This window comes from Natrix helvetica (assembly GCF_964273705.1).
Source record: "Natrix helvetica genome assembly, chromosome: Z".
Taxonomy (NCBI): domain Eukaryota; kingdom Metazoa; phylum Chordata; class Lepidosauria; order Squamata; family Natricidae; genus Natrix; species Natrix helvetica.
In genome coordinates, this window is record NC_138554.1 from 58,095,481 (window position 1) to 58,112,206 (window position 16,726).

The 16,726-nt window shown below is 38.1% G+C and overlaps 1 protein-coding gene across 1 annotated transcript in view; it reads left to right on the plus strand.

Moving 5' to 3' along the window:
* WNK4 (WNK lysine deficient protein kinase 4) overlaps nt 1–16,726 on the plus strand; it is a 36,976-nt gene that overhangs the window by 3,320 nt on the left and 16,930 nt on the right. The window contains exons 2-5 of the mRNA XM_081931985.1: nt 11,322–11,494; nt 12,882–13,102; nt 14,130–14,287; nt 14,634–14,722. Of these exons, the coding sequence (XP_081788111.1) occupies nt 11,322–11,494; nt 12,882–13,102; nt 14,130–14,287; nt 14,634–14,722 (641 nt within the window). The remainder of the gene's footprint in view (nt 1–11,321; nt 11,495–12,881; nt 13,103–14,129; nt 14,288–14,633; nt 14,723–16,726) is intronic.

Below are 16,726 nucleotides of genomic sequence, written 5' to 3' on the forward strand. Positions count from 1 at the left end.
TTGCTGCACTGCTCAGTATTCATTTTTTCTATCAGCTTAAGAACATTTCCCTATTCTTGCTTTCCAAGAGAACGCAGCCTTTCCTCTTTCTTCTTTCTATGACTTTTTTCTTCTCTTAAAAAAAAAGCTACAATATTTATTTGTATGCTTCTTTTCTCTCATTGCGTTCTGAAGTGGGTTAAATATTTTTATTCCCCAAAAATTCAGCCAATGGGCAATAAACGGCATTAATGTTTTGATGATGTGAACTAGAATCCCTATAAATAGCTCTTGGCATAAGGACCCTTTATCAGCATTCTCCACTTTGAAGTTTCTGGAAAATTATATTGTATCCAGTAATTTTATTTCAGCATTCAATCCTGGACTCCACTATTGTGGAATCAGATATGGAATATCAGAGAAAGAGATCTCTGCTGTACGCTCAGGTAGAGAAAGTAGGAAATTACAATCAATGGGCCAAAGTTTAATGAGCGAATCTGTCCTAATGCATAGTGATGAGATAATTTTTTGGGGGGGGGGGATGAAAACCTCAATGTTCCTAAATTATTTGACTGTGGACAAGAGGAAATTGGGTAAGATATATCCGAATGAAACATGTAATTATGCAAAACATTAATATGACTAGTCACATGGTAGCTTGCGTCACTTGGCTATGGCTAAACCTATCATTCTAAAAAGGCATGTGTTGCTTAGCTTAGATCACTGGGTTTAACTGAGAAGACTGATTTATGTATGGAGGACTTGCCTTTGAACATTAATTTGCATTTCTTTGATCACAATCGGGATCCATATTTGATCCTAACCCATGTTGAAGCAATATTTTCTCACTTTGCTCAGGACTAGGCAAGGGTCATCATGGACAACTGAGTTTTAATGATTGCAGATATATCAAATATAGACCCTGGCTATCTCCCCTTGAAAGGCATTTTCCAGTTATCCCCACTGTACCTGCTCTGAAGAAAGAAATGTTTATTTTGCAGAAGGAGGAGATACATCGTATCTCAGTTGAGGTCCAGTCTTAGTCATTTCTTCTTTTTGGTGCTTTACTGTTGTTGCTGCTGAATGAAGATTGCTGTAATTCACAATCTCAACAATTTCATTTTGCTTATGTAGCAATTTCCACAATCTCCTAAATCTACAAAGAAGCCTAGTTTGAGTACATGAACAAATGATGCTTATTTCCACAACTTCATAACGCAGTTTCATGCAAACACACACATGTATTCTTTTATTTACCAAGTACAGGGCAATAATTGCTTCTCTTTTTGGAATTATGTTTTCTTTTATGCATGATTGGTTGATCACAGCTCCTTCTAAAACCAAAGCTTTGCATTATTTCAGTACAACTCTTTTAGATAATTCATACTTTGTGCAAATTTTATCAAATCTCATAACAAATCGATCAGATATGTCCAATGTATTAGAGCAATGATGGATTTTAGACATGTTATATTCTAGCAAATGTGCTTGTGGCTATTGTTGAAGCAATCTCTTTGTTGTCATTTCTATGGAAATATTGGAAGTTTCTTGAATCTGAAGGCAGCCACTACAACATGCTTATTAAAACATAATTATTTGAGGATTCACTACAGTAATTGTCTTCATGTAACATGACAGCTCAACCATGCATACACACCTCCTATTATTATTATTTCTTTCTATAAAGACAAGATTTAACCCAATGTTACCTTTCTCTATAATCTTGTTTTTTAATTTCTTTTTAGTATCTTTTTTAAAATCAAGTTTTTCTGGTTCAGCATGACTAAGGTTATTATTTATTACATTCAGGATTGTCATCTTTTGGGAAAATGTGCAGTTCTTTTGGCATAGATATTGATTTATTTTTCTTCTGTAGTTAGCAAAAAGCTAGGTGGTGATCAAAGGTGGGTTACTCCTGATTCGGTCCAGATCGGGAGCAGCGGTGGGAGGCTCCGCCCATCCACCTGGATGCTTCTGCGCATGTCCAGAAGCATCACATGTACATACGAGCGTATGCATGTGCACGAGCAATTCCGTAGTAAAAAAAATGGTAACCCCACTACTGGTGGTGATGTTAATTCATTAGACAGTAAGCAAATAAAAGAGCTTGTGATGATGTGACTAGGGACGTGCGGTCAGGGGAGGCAAGGGAGGCAGAGCCTCACCTCTCTTCATGAATATTATATATATATATATATATATATATATATATATATATATATACATACATACATACATACATACATACATATATATAAAATATTATAATATTATAATATTATATACATCTGCCAGGCCGCACCCAGGAGCAGAAATGTTGTCGGCGCTCCTGGATGACGAAGCCATGAAAGTGACTGGGGAACAACGAGAACCTTCCTGCCTCTGCTGGACTGCAAAGTCCAGCAGAGGCAGGAAAGTTCTCGTCGTTCCCGTCGCTTTCGAGGACTGGGGAGCGCGAGCCGGCGGAGTACACTCAGGAAGCCGGGGAATGGGATCACGTGTGCTGGAGGATGAGGCAGCCTCAGCCTCCAGCACACGTGGTCCCATTCCCCGCCTTCCTGATGACGTCACCAGCCTCACCAGCCGTAAACCTCACCACACGTCACTGGATGTGACTAATGTCCAAAGAGTAAAAATGACTTAAATATTTGAAATTCTGGAATCCACTTATTGTTGCTCCTTAATAATTCTCTGCTTTTGGCTGTTCCTTCTTTCTGTCAAGTAAAAAATGTATTCAGACCATGAATTCCCAATTCTTGTTACATCCAGAAAAGCAAATAATATTGTTCTTTGCCCTCTATATGTCCAATTTGGATTTTTAAAAACTCAGGCAGGTTTAGCATATTATGAGTTTTGTTTCATACACAATGAGACACCTCATTGCTGCCTAGGTCTATCTCACTTTCCTGCCACACAGAGTCATAGTCACAGCTGGATTAAATTCTTATCTGCAAATAAGGTAAATATCCTTGAAGTCATTAGAGTAAGCAGAGAGTGCCCTAGCTGGGTACAGGACAAGAATGCCTTAAACTGTTAGCCTTTCTTTATGCTTATGCCTTGAAAGTAGGTAGATCTTGATTATTTCTCCCACATTCTGTTCTTACTGATCTAGCCCTATTAGATATCCATGGCAAGGGCTTTGATGATTGTACTGGGGGGGGGCACAAAAATCTTTATTAACTACAGTATGAAGAAGTGGTATTATAGGTATTAAAATTATTTTTGGGAATCTGCATCCTGTTGTATTCCTTGCCATCCTATTTAGTACATTTACAGTTTGACCTCAAAATAAAGAGGATGCTTTTCAGTGGTAAGAAAGTGGTTTTCTTGAGTGGGAATTAGGATGTTGGCTGGGTCTTGCTTCAAAATAACATAGTGTAACCTTGAACTTTTTCTTTTCACATTAAGGTTGCGAAGTTGATGATAATTTACTAGAAACTAGATGCTAAGAAAAAACATTCTACATATACTCATAAGTAACAATGGTCATTTTCTCATAACTGAATTTAAATGCTAAATTAGAAAACTGGGGTGGGGGTGTAAAATTGGCTGCCCCTACTGGATAGATTTTGACAGAGGATTAAACTTGTTGGTCTGTTGTGGTGCAAGATTTTAGTACAAATGTGATCTCTGGGCTTCTTTCGAATACAGAATTAGCTCTTTAATGCTACTCTGGAATAGATTTAAACTCCTTGCACTCAAGCAAAGCCGCTCAGAGATCTTTTGGGGGAAAAGTGGTAAATGATTGACTGAATGGATATATTGATAGATTTCTTTACTTTAGCCTAAATCTGGTCCCAATGTCACAGAGTTGAATAGGAATCATAGGCCATGAATAATCTCCATTGATGTTCTTCAGTTTGCAGATGCTAACTAAAAATAAAAAAAACCTGACCAAAATTTACAATATCTTCTTACTATCACTCATTCTCCCTCCCTCCCTCTTTCTCTTTTTTACTTAAAAGCAGTTCTTGTTCTGTGGAGACTTTTGTAGAAACACAGGATTTTCTGTCACTTGTTCTTTAAATAAACTTCTGTCCTATTTTTTCCTGCAGTTGTTCATTATGTTACCTATTAAAATATCTGTGGTCAGCAAACCACAAACCTAAGCGGTTGGTACCCAGACTCTTCATCCAAAATGGGCTGTCTGAGTCTATTTCTGGTTTCCAGAAGTAGGTTCAAGCAACAATTTTATGCCTACCCTCTTTTGTGGGGTGAGGGAAGTATAGGGAAGAAAAGTAGTGAAGATGTCAGGAGAGGATAAATATTTATTGAAGTGATCTTCTTGCAAGTATTAAAGGAAAGAGTTGGATGTGTTTGGGGTCCCAAGAGGAAGGGGAAAAAATTGAAACTGATATTGTGGGATCAGAATCAGGATTCAATAAATACATTCATAAATGCAAACATTGCTATTTTGGGTACCATGACTTTAACGCAAAGTAGTAATTATGTCTATATGCTTATGTACCAGACTTTTTCAGATATTGAATACTTTGGTAGGATGGGCAATTTGCACACTAGTCCCTATGTTGTTTTACTTTATATGCTCATACCTTAAAAAATTAAGACCAATAATACTAAACCAATAAATAAATAATATAGACATATGTATTTCTTCCTCACAATTTGTTTAATTCCAATTAAGCAGGTGCCTGGGAAACAGGACTTAGCACTATTTCTAAGAAATAAGGAAAAATGCCAGGAATGACTCTGTGCTTCTTTAATAACATGGGAAAAGAAGGTACAATCACGAGTGCATTATGTACCATGTCAGTGTGTCAATTCATTTATTACAATATAATTTGTATGCCACATATTCCCTATCTCCATTATTCCGAATGTTCTGGCCACATGTTCTTTCTTTAACTGCAGCTACTCTGCTTAGGGTTCTTCTACAATTTTAGGAATGACATTCTCGCAGCTCTGAGATTCCTATGTAGTGTGAGTGGATAGTATGAATGGGCAGTGACTGATTTTAAAATGAGAGAAAGAGGATCCCATAACTGGAAAAACTGCTCTCATTAAACTAGGGTTTTGCAGAATGGGGGGAAAGGTCAGTGTATATACATGGACAATTTTCTTTAGTTATTTCAAATGTGGATTCTACAACTAGAGCAAAACCTAGCATTTAGGTTCAGTACTGAGACCGTGTGTGTGCGTGTAGACTAGAAGGTACCGTAACCAATGAGTAATCAATTTGCCCCCTTTGAATCTTCACTGGTCTTTATTGCAAAAACTGTATCTTGCTCTAAGAGAATCTAGTTGGAGAGAAATGCTGCAATAGGCAGAGTATGCAAGTGTAAATGTTGAAGGTATCATTACAAGGAGGTACCCTTTCTGAGCCTGGCATTCTTGATCATGTCCAAGATTAAGAGATAGCCATCTTCAAACTTGGTCCATCCATATCAATTACCTGAGGCTGCAGCAAAGGCCTGGAATAGTATTGGCTGGGTGTCAGCTCTTCAGACAGCTGTTATTTGAACCCAATGCCCTACCTCTTGTCTTAAGATCTGATCTGTGGTCCTGCCTATGAGAAGAAATTCCTGGGCTAGCTATTTTCCTGTGCTGAGAAATAGATGGCAAATTTGCAAGGAAGGGAAAAGCAAGAAATAAGCTTCTAAAGATGCACTTGCTGCTGTGGATAGAGATCTATCGTAGACCACTTTCTCGTGGTAGTGCTGATAATGATAATGGTGATAATCATTGGCATTGACAAAATCACCTTCAGTCAATTGCAAAATGTATCCTTTATTTGGAACAGCTAACATCCTATGACGATCTTTAATACCATCAAAAAGCAACATCTTCCTATTCCAAAACTTGATAGATAAAAATGCCAAATCCAATCTAAACATCTGGCTAACTGCATAACCAATATATTAAACTTGTATACACCTAACTCATTGCCTCTGGGCTGCTCACAACAGTGAAACAAAGAAATTACATAAGTCCCATTTTGTCAAATCATTTGTATCAGCCTTCATTCCACCAATTTGTAATTTGGGGGGGGGGGGGTCAGTTTAGACAACCAGTATTTCTGCAAAAATTAATAAGTTTATCAAGCAACAAGAAAGGAGACTAATCCCCCCAGATGGGGATGCACTGTGGGACTGACAGATGATTTCATCTCATTGAATCTTGCCTTGTTAATGAAAACAAATTGATGGAAGTTCATATATTACATTGTCTAAGCAATTGATCAAGCCGCAAATTGTATCTGCCATTAATCAGATTTTGGAAAGACATCTCAGCATTCTGTTGGTTTCTAAAGGGGCTTTGAAACATGCTTTCAATTAATTGATTAAATGTATATGCCACCCATCTCACTATCAAAAAAAACTTTGTTTTGGATGAAACCTTTAACCATGGATTTTAATTGTTATTAAATTAAATTAACCATGGGGATTAATTTTAACTGATGTTGGTAACTGTTTTTAGCTCATTTGGTTTGAATTTTGAATTTATGACTTATTATAAACTAAGACATCTTGGTAGCTGGCAATCTAGTAAGTTTTAATTTTGCTCAGTAGCAACCCAATCTCTTTGTATGGCTGGTGTCAAGCACCAATAAAATCAGGAGATCAGACACTTCAAATGGGTATAAAAAGATTTATTGTAAGCTTGAACTCTCTACAAGAATCTGAACTACTAATGGCCAAGGGAAAGTAGTAGGAGATAAGAGTCGAAGGAATTCAAGGTGGGCTTAGATCTTTTGTGGGTGTGCAGGGATTCATGACTGATGACATGTTTGACCTCTCCATCAGGCTCAGCCTCAGCCTGGTCATCTCCTACAACTGATGCCATAAGATTAGAGAGTCACTAGGCATTTTAAGAGAATCCAGATGATGTCCATGGCCAGACATTTTTGTGTTGACCCACCCCTTCTTCCTTCAGAATAGGAAGGAATTAAAGGGAAGGTATTTCTAGGGAGGTAGAATTGCTTATGCACCTCCCTTTTAAATGACTAGCTAACCTGAAATGGGTCTGCCGAGGCTTAGGGAGTAGAATTTCAAGAATTTGAACTTTTCAGAAAACTGGTTTCCTTTTTTTAAAGACAAATCAAAATCTCATATAATAGGTGCCAAATTCATACAGGGATTCAAAATTGTTTTCTTTTAAATAATTCACTCCTTATGCTTCTAATTTCAAGAGGCAAATCTTCCAAATTAGACTTGCTTCTAGTAAAAGATAAATGTAAAAAGCTACATTGGCTTTGTTTTTGCCTTATATGTGTACCAGCAACTTTGTAAGCAATACAGACATGCCTATATTTCTGTACTACTTAAGAAATACGTTTTTATATTGACTTTTTCAAATATATGCATTTTTTCTAAGACTTTTTCTTAAGTGCTGTTTTAATGTTTTCACAGCATTTCACATGTTTTGCAATGATACTGTAGTCCAGTGGTGGGTTTCAATTTTTTTTAGAACCTCTTCTGTAGGTGTGGCCTGCTCTGTGGGAGTGGCTTGCTGGCCATGTGACTGTGTGGGAGTGGCTTGCCAGCCATGTGACTGAGTGGGAGTGGCTTGCCAGTCGTGTGACTGGGTGGACGTGGCCAACTTTTAAAATGTGGTGAAATTCACTTAACAATGCTCTTGCTTAGCAACCAAAATGTTGCCTCAGAAACTCTGGCATTTGAAGCACGCAAGTCTTAAAGCTGTTAATTTACTAAACCCTTGCACCCCTAACCCTTTAGGGGGGAAAAAACCCCCAGGGGTGTACAAACTTGACAGCTTTAAGACTTTTAGATAGGACTCTTAGAGGCGGACGGGGTGATTGGTGAGCCAGCCAATCAGTGAGTGGTGGGCGAGGCAAGCGTGGTGCAGACGGGTGGGGGAAGGAGCTCTAACTGTTCTAAATGGCACTGTAGATTTGTGGAAGCTCTTCTATAGAAGAAGTTAGAACTGGCAGGAACCCACCCCTGCTGTAGTCCTAATACACTCACTTTTGTAAGTATTTTAGTTTTGTACCTATTTGTTCAGGAGATTTAATAGAATATCATGCAAATTAATTTTTCCCATTTCTAATTGTTTCTAAGCTGACTTTTTAGAGCTTATTTAGAAACATAGTCCTGTGATGTAGATGAGGGCTCCCATGTTGCATTAGGCCATAATGTGATTTGGGTTTGTTATAAGAACCCAGCCACTGTGTTTCGCAAACCCAGATGTAGTGTAAACCTAGCTAGTTGTGGCTTATTTAACAAACCATAGTTAAATATATCCTGGTTTTGTGTGATATATGAATACAATTAATATGTAGACTCTGCAGAATCACATTTATCATAGTACTGTAAAAGTGTTATCATAGAAACTAATTCAGAACACTTCTCATGAGGGAATGAACCTCCTGTGCAACAGTTCCACCTCCATAAAAATTACAAGTACGCTCCTTGCTATAGATTTTCCTTATTTATAAAGTTGTTCCAGCTCTGGATTTCTTCTTCTGGCCCCTCCTGAACTGCATACAATGAAGCTTTCACAGTGGCTGAGGGCACACAGCTGCATTTGTAGCAAAACTCCATAAACATCCCAAAGTATAAAAATATGATCCACCTCCAGCTCCACCAGAGGTTCTGGCCAATAGGGAGGTGAGGCGGTTCCTGCCGGCACAGGGAGGAAGTGTGATCTAACAGGTGGGAACAGGGCCATCACAGACACTATCCCTCTGGCAAAACTGCCTCTTTTTAACACATTTCATCTGTTTCCCCGTTGTTTCTTTTCCAAATATGCTTACTGGAATATGGAAGAAGGCAGGCATGGACAGTTGTGTGATATATTTTTCCTGGGCCTTTGGTTTTTCTCTTTTTCTTCTTCTTGCAAATACACACATGCACACAGAGCAATTTCTTAACACAGTCAGTTTCTGCAACCCAAAAAGTGCCTCTGTTCTAGCACTGAGTGGATGGAGCAGAGAATTTGGTGGTGGCAGCAGTTTTGGCACTTAGCCAATTGGATCCAATTCTGGTTTGCAAGAAAAATTGTTGGATTACTGACATTACCTACCTCTCTAGTTTCTCCTCTCCTGCAGCTTTTTCAAAGGCAATCAAACCATTGCAGATAGGGAATTACAGTGGCTATTAGAAGAACAGGTTGCTTGAGTGAATATGACTGTGATCTTCTAGATATCTAATCCGTATCTTCATATGAGAGTGCCCCTTTTCTATAGCTGTAAAATGAACCTGGGAAAGCAGGGTTGATAAATTTTGCTCTAGACTTCTTTCTCTTCCCAAGAATGGCAAAATGAGTCCAGGATTCTTGTCTTTTTATGTTATCTTCCCTATCTCTCAGAACCTTCTTCTGACTTGGTCCTTTGCTGTGTGTCAGAGAAATGAACATTAATTTGGGGAGCTTGGTATTCTGCTATGTGTTTTGGTAATGGCAGTGAAAGAGTTTCCACAGGACTTTCTGATGATTCCATTTTGCTTCCTAGTTGAAGAAACAAATATGTTCCACAGGTTGGCCATTGACATTTGTGTAGACAAACTTTGAGCAAGGAAATTTGTAAAGTCTTCCTCCAGTGCTCTCTTTTACAAGAGAGAGACTAAATTAATTACTATAAAGTGCTATGAAGACTGAAAAGGCAATAAAATATCAAGTGATTATTGGCTCTGCTGGACTTTGTACTTGTTTCTGGATTTATGTTTGAAATAAGTATTCCCTCAGGGACCTCCAGTTTGTAATTTGATGCTGGTACGGACTGGATAATACCAGATTTCAGCTGTCTGGATTTCTCTCCTACCTAACATGGTTATTTGAAATGAATATCAAATATTGTACATAGGCAAACTATCTGGACTTTTACAGGTAAAACGCTACTAAAGAAGCACCCTGCTGATTGCACAAAGCTTATGACATATGTTCCACTCTTTAAACCCTTCTTCAAAGGACCTAAATCTCCCAAATCTATCCCATTTTAGATTCTGGCCTCACTTTTTTCATTTTATATTTGTCAACAGGCCAGAGAATGCCTCGTCTGACTCTTGAGTTGCACAACCTTGATATAAAGGAACATTTATAAATTCAACTTTAATTTATCATCAGTTCTAATTCACATTTTGCATAGATAAATCACGCCTAATTATTCACTTTGACCTCCCATTTTCTACTTAATTTATGCTCGGTATGGCCTGTGAATTGAGTAAGGTTCTGGCTGGCTTTTCTTTTCAAGGAGGTGATGAGGTATGATGGGATTAAAACTAAGGTAAATTCAGACAGATTTGGGTCCTTGCTCTAACTACTTGATTCAAATACACTACATATTCTCTTTATTTTCCCAATACCTGTATTATTCACAGTTGAATTCAGTGTTTTGTTAAAAACTTTTAAGTTTAGGAAAGAATACTAATGCAGCTATATAATCATGTCAGAATGTGCTTTCCCAAAGAAGTATACATTGTTTACATATTCTCCTTAACCACCGTTTACTGACCACTCTTCTAATTTTAAAAAAATGAATAAAAATATCTTCACAATTCTATTTTCCTAAGGGGATTACTTGACCCTGTTTTATTTTCCATACCAATATCTAGTGGATCTCAGTCCCTTGTTTGTGTAATCTCCAGTTGACTGGAACATACCATAGAAGAAGTTAACTAAGCCATGAATAAAACAATATGGCCATCTTGCAGGTTAGGTCTGTGAGGAGTGAGAGGAGTAAGCACCTCAGTTTTAGATACAAAAATGTTAGGATAAATAGTAAAGAAGATATGAGTTAAATGTCTCAGGCAGAAAAAGCAGAAAATGGAATAAAGCCAATTAAAAGTATGTAAAATAAGCTGGTGAGGAATATGAACATAATTGGAGAGCTCACCAATGTCAATGTGATCCTGGAAGACACCAAGTGACAGGGAGAAAATCAGGATGGACAAATGAAAACTAATTGTGAAGTCTGGAAGGTTAGGTAGATATGTGAAGATCGAAGAGGATATCACACAGATAATCATGTATAGGTGTCTGCTCGCAACAGTTTTGGTTGTATTTCATGTAATAAGTTTCTGATCCTCAGAGATCAATATTATTCCACTGAGATAAAGGTAATTGATCTGGGAGAGCTAAGAGGGATAGATAGCATTGATGGATGCCTAATAATCCACTCATGAGACTATCTGACAAAGTAAGGCAGAGGAAAATCATTCCTTTGAAAGGATTCATTCCTTGGAGTGAATATTATGAATAAAAATGTCTCTCACAATTCGAGTTTGAAATAAAATGTGAGCATTTTAAAATGTGAAATTTTGATTTCAAAGTCTAGAATCTTAATTTGACTACAGTACATTGGTGTGAATTCATCTGCCTCAAAAATGAGCTTTTGAGCTTCTTTCTCTTTTCTTCATGTTTATTAGACACGGAAATTATCCAAAATGGAAAGGCAACGCTTCAGTGAGGAGGTAGAGATGCTGAAGGGACTCCAACACCCTAACATTGTCCGTTTCTATGACTCATGGAAATCTTCCATCAAAGGACAAGTCTGCATTGTGCTGGTGACTGAACTCATGACGTCAGGCACACTTAAAACGTGAGCACAAACAGATTGGACGGGAATGGGTGGCTGGAATGAAAAGCAGCCTTGGAGGGGCTATGTTGAGGTTTTCTTCAGGGAGGGGCATTTTTTAGCCTATCTCCTGTCTTAAAGGACAGGTCTACAAGCCACACAGAGGGTCATTGTGCAGCAAAATATTAATAACATTGCTATTTCTCTAGAAAACATTTCAAAGATTGCCTGATACGTTCCTCTTTCCTCTGGAGAAAAAGAAGTATCTGAACAGATCTTCAGGCGTCCTGCATGTTTTCCATTAATTGCTAACCAACAAACTTTTTATCCAAATGCTGATTACTTGCAAAGACAGATTATTTGCAATTAATCAGTGTGGGAATGGGATTCAAATGAGGACCACTCTGCTACATTGTAGGACAATGAAAGGAAGTTTTTCTTTCAAATATAATTGGTCGCGTTAAGGTGAATTCCTTCAGATTACAAATGAGTTTGAATCTGTAATTCATATGTTTCCAATATTCAGTTCTGGAGATATATTTGAACCAAAGATTGGTGCATTGTATTTCAGATGATGGTCATCTTTCATTAAGAGTGCAATTTTGGGAGGGATGCACACAGTGGTGAAATTCATTTTTTTTACTACCAGTTCTTTGGGCGTGGCTTGGTGGGCATGGCAGGGGAAGGATACTGCAAATCTCCATTCCCTCCCCACTCCTGGGGGAAGGGAATTTCAAAATCTCCACTCCCACCTCATTCTGGGGCCAGTCAGAGGTGACATTTGCCAGTTCTCTGAACCACCTAAAATTTCCACTACTGGTTCTCCAGAACCTGTCAGAACCTGCTGAATTTCACCCCTGGATGCCCATGGAGCAGTAAGGGAGGAAGGAGACAGCCATGTAGCCAATTAGTTCAGTTGAATCAACTCTGGTCATCAGTGGGATGATAGATGTTGTGGTCAGAGTCGCCTCACATTCTTTCTCATTGGGTTGTGGGTTTTTTAAAAGGTATTTTCATGAATTATGTGGTATTTATTTATTTAAATTTATTTGCTTACAGCATTAAAATCAAAAACAAAAAATATATCTAAAACAATGAAATTGGAAATTATATCTTGCTTTGTTTTTATTCTTTCAGAGAACTTCAGAAAATTCAAAGATAAGGAAACTTCACTTTATTCCTTTCTTTTCATTTTCTGTTAAACATCTAATCATCAGTTTATGATTACATCACTGAATAGGCTAGTCATCATGGGATTATTTGGGAACACTGCTTTTGGGACTCTTGACTCATCAATACCTTTGGCATTTTGAAAGCATTTAGGTTTTGCCTATCATGGCCCACATTCAGTGATGATGAGATGGCTCTGAACCATATCTCTCTCTCTCTCAATCTTTCTTTCTTTTTGTAGATATTTGAAACGATTCAAGGAGATGAAGATGAAAGTTCTTCAGAGATGGAGCAGACAGATTCTTCGAGGACTCCATTTTCTACACACACGATCCCCTCCAATCATCCATCGGGACCTGAAATGTGATAATGTCTTTATCACAGGCCCTACTGGTTCAGTCAAAATTGGAGACCTTGGTTTGGCCACACTCAAGTGTGCTTCATTTGCCAAGAGTGTCATAGGTACTTTATGTGTACTTGAGAGTAAAGAATGTGTAGCAGAATATATTGATTTGACATTACGTATCCATTCATCCTTAAAACTATATTCAGCAACAGTAATTATTAGGATTACCTTGCTAAGATATTTGGATCTATTTGCTTCCAAAATTTGGAAATAAACATGAGTTGCACAGATGGTAGTATTAAATGGCATAACTTTGCTGGGATTGGGAACATATGCACACTCTTATACACTTATGCATTCTATTCTATTCTATTCTATTCTATTCTATTCTATTCCACTCTACTCTACTCTTCCTATGGAAGAGGCAATCTTTTAAGCAAAACCTTAGGAGACAGAATTGTTACTTTAAGTATTTCTTGATTCTCACAAGGTTGCTTCAATAATGCATTACTGTTCCCATTGAACTAAATGGATCTTTTATAGCCTTTATATAGATAGTCCTTGACTTACAATGATTCATTTAGTGACCATTTAAAGTTACAGCACTAAAAAAAGAGACATGACCATTTCCATATTTATTGCCATTGCAGCATCCTCATGGTCAAAATTCAGACTCTTGGCAACTGACTCATATTTACGACAATTGCAATGTCCCGGGGTAATGTGATCATCTTTTGTGACCTTCTGATTAGCAAAATCAATGGGGAACCACATGGAAAATCAATGGGGAACCACAACTTAACAACTGCAGTGATTCATTTAACAAATGTCACAAGAAAGCTTGTAAAATGGCACAAAATTCACTTAACAAATGTCTCACTTAGCAATAGAAATGTTGGGTTCAATTGTGGTCATATGTCAAGAACTACCTGTATATCTCATGGTTAAATGTGAATGAGTTTTGCCCAGAGCCTGTTTAAAAACTTTGTAGATACCAGGCACTTTTGTCTGAAATGTTAAGTAGAGATGGGAAAACAAGGTTTAAAGATTTATAAAGTTTCAGAAGTTCTGGGCACTGCCATGGTGTCACTTAATATTAAGTTAATATTAAGTCTCAAGTAAATCCTTTCCTTCCTTTTCCAGGAACCCCTGAATTCATGGCTCCAGAGATGTATGAAGAAAAGTATGATGAAGCAGTGGATGTTTATGCCTTTGGCATGTGCATGCTTGAAATGGCAACCTCAGAATACCCCTATTCAGAATGCCAGAATGCGGCTCAGATCTATCGTAAGGTTACCTCGGTAAGACCTCCACCTTCTCTCACTTCTCCGCATTCCTGGCTCTCTCTGTTGCAGTGTCCTTGTGTGTTAGAAAGGGAGAAAGGAACTTCCCCATGATTACTTTCTAATTTTTTAATTAGATTGCTAGTGCAATTTTGGATTTAGAATGGAACCATGCTCCAGGCATCCAGATTAGTTTAGTGTGTTAGCCCAGGTAATTAGGTTTTACAGAAAAGGACTAAGCAGCTGCCTTTTTTCTCCATAGCAGGAAAGGCAAGCTGATTCGTGTCATAAGAGAAAAAGAGATTGAATTGCTCTCCCTTCTACCCTGACCCCTTTTGATCCTCTCTCTTGTTTCTCAAAACAGGGTATGAAACCAAACAGTTTTTACAAGGTGAAGGTGCCTGAACTAAAGGAGATAATTGAGGGTTGTATCCGAATGAACAAAAATGAAAGGTAGAGAACAGCATAGCTGCTTACGTGATTATGCTATATCAATGAATATCAGTGATGTTTTGTGGTTTCTGCATGCATATCTGCCTGTGGGTGTAAAAGTGCACGTTGAACCCCTTTTTAAAATCCCATAATATCTGGTAAACATAAAAAATTATCTAAGTAGGAATGGGTAGGAATTATGGGTAGACCTAGGTAAGGAATGGGTAGAAAGAATTCAGTACCTATTTGCACCCCTTTAAAATACAGTAGTCCTCAACTTACGACCCTTCATTTAGTGGCCATTCAAAGTTACAACAGCACTGAAAAAAGTGACATGACCAATTTTCACACTTAGAATTGTTGAGGCATCCCCATGGCCACTTGATTAAAATTTGAACACCTGGTAACTGGCAGGTTTTATTATGATGTTGCATTGTCACAGGGTCACATGATCCCCTTTTGCAACCTTCTGACAAACAAAGTCAATGGGGAAGCCAGGTTCACTTAACAATCATGATATTAATTTAACAATGGCAGTGATTCACTTAACATCAGTGGCAAGAAAGATCATAAAATGGGGCAAAATTCATTTAACAATTGTCTTGCTCTGGGCTCAGTTGTGGTTGTAGATCAACAGCTACTTGTATTCTTGTATTAGAAATCACTTAGAATCTTACATAGAACCTGACAGCCAAATTGGGAAATATATATGTGTGTGTGTGTATGTGTGTTGTATTTGTGCTGATAAATAAATAAAGGGAGAGAACACAAACATAGCAAAGGCAACATTAAAAATAAAAATATGGTTTTCTGCCTGGATGGTCTTCTGTAATGAGGTAGACAACTCAGTGCAAAGATTCAAATTAGCATGTAGTTCAAGTGCATTGTATTTTGAGATATGCCTTTTGTCAGGATGGAATAAAATACTGAATCACCAATTAAGATACTGTCAGTCTAAATTTCAAATTCCCTTGGAATTCAAGACCCTCAGACTCGTAATGCTACTTCGGAGACTGTCATTATTAACTGAAGGAGACAGCTGTGTCATGGAAACTATTAGATGATAGGATGGGTTGGTTTGACAGCAAAACCCAAATACTGCTTTCTTGAGCCCCAAACAACAGTTTCAGACACTCACAACTGGCTGAATATTGAGGAGGCTATCTAACAAAAAAAAGGGGGGGGAGGGCGTATGGGTCACAGCTGTCACTTTTCCATCCTTCAAGTTAAATCTGATATTGAACTTTATCCTCTGCACTTTATATTTTGCTGTTTTTCTACGCTGCTTATATCTGAAGGATTTTAAGAAGTCAGTTTATATACCGTATTTTTCGGAGTATAAGATGCACCAGAGTATAAGACGTACCAAGGTTTTGAAGAGGCAATTTTTAAAAAAAAGAAAGTAGGTAGCTAGAGGGATAGAGAGGGAGAGATAGAGAGAGAAATACAGTACGTAGGGAGGGAGGGAGAGAGAGAGAGTAGGTAGGTAGGTAGGTAGGTAGATAAAGGGATAGGGAGAGAGAGAGAAATAGAGAGATAAAGAAATACAGTAGGTAGTAGGGAGAGAGAGAGTATAGGTAGGTACATAGGTAGATAGAGGGAGAGAGAGAGAAATGCAGTAGATAGGTAGGGAGAGAGAGGGAGAGAGTAGGTAGATAGGTAGATGTTTCCAGGTGTATTTATCCATGTGCTGGAGAAGGAAATTGCTGACAATCTGCAGCACCTAAGACTTGTTTCTGCTGGCACAGCACTTGATCAATCTAATTCTCATCAATCAGTTAAAGAGCTTTCCAAAAGGGAAAAGAGAAGTTTTTGCAATCTGCAAACCTCCCAAAAACATTTTTTAAAGGCATGAATAGCCGGGGGGGGGGGGGGGGGGCTTGCAGAGTGCTCCTGGGTGAGGGGGGGGAAATGGGCCTGTTTTTTCTCAAAAATAATACATGCATAGCCTTATGGAGGTTTATAGAGTGCTGCTAGGGTTTGGGGGGGGGGCAAAAAGCACCCTGTTTTTTGGTCATTTCTGCC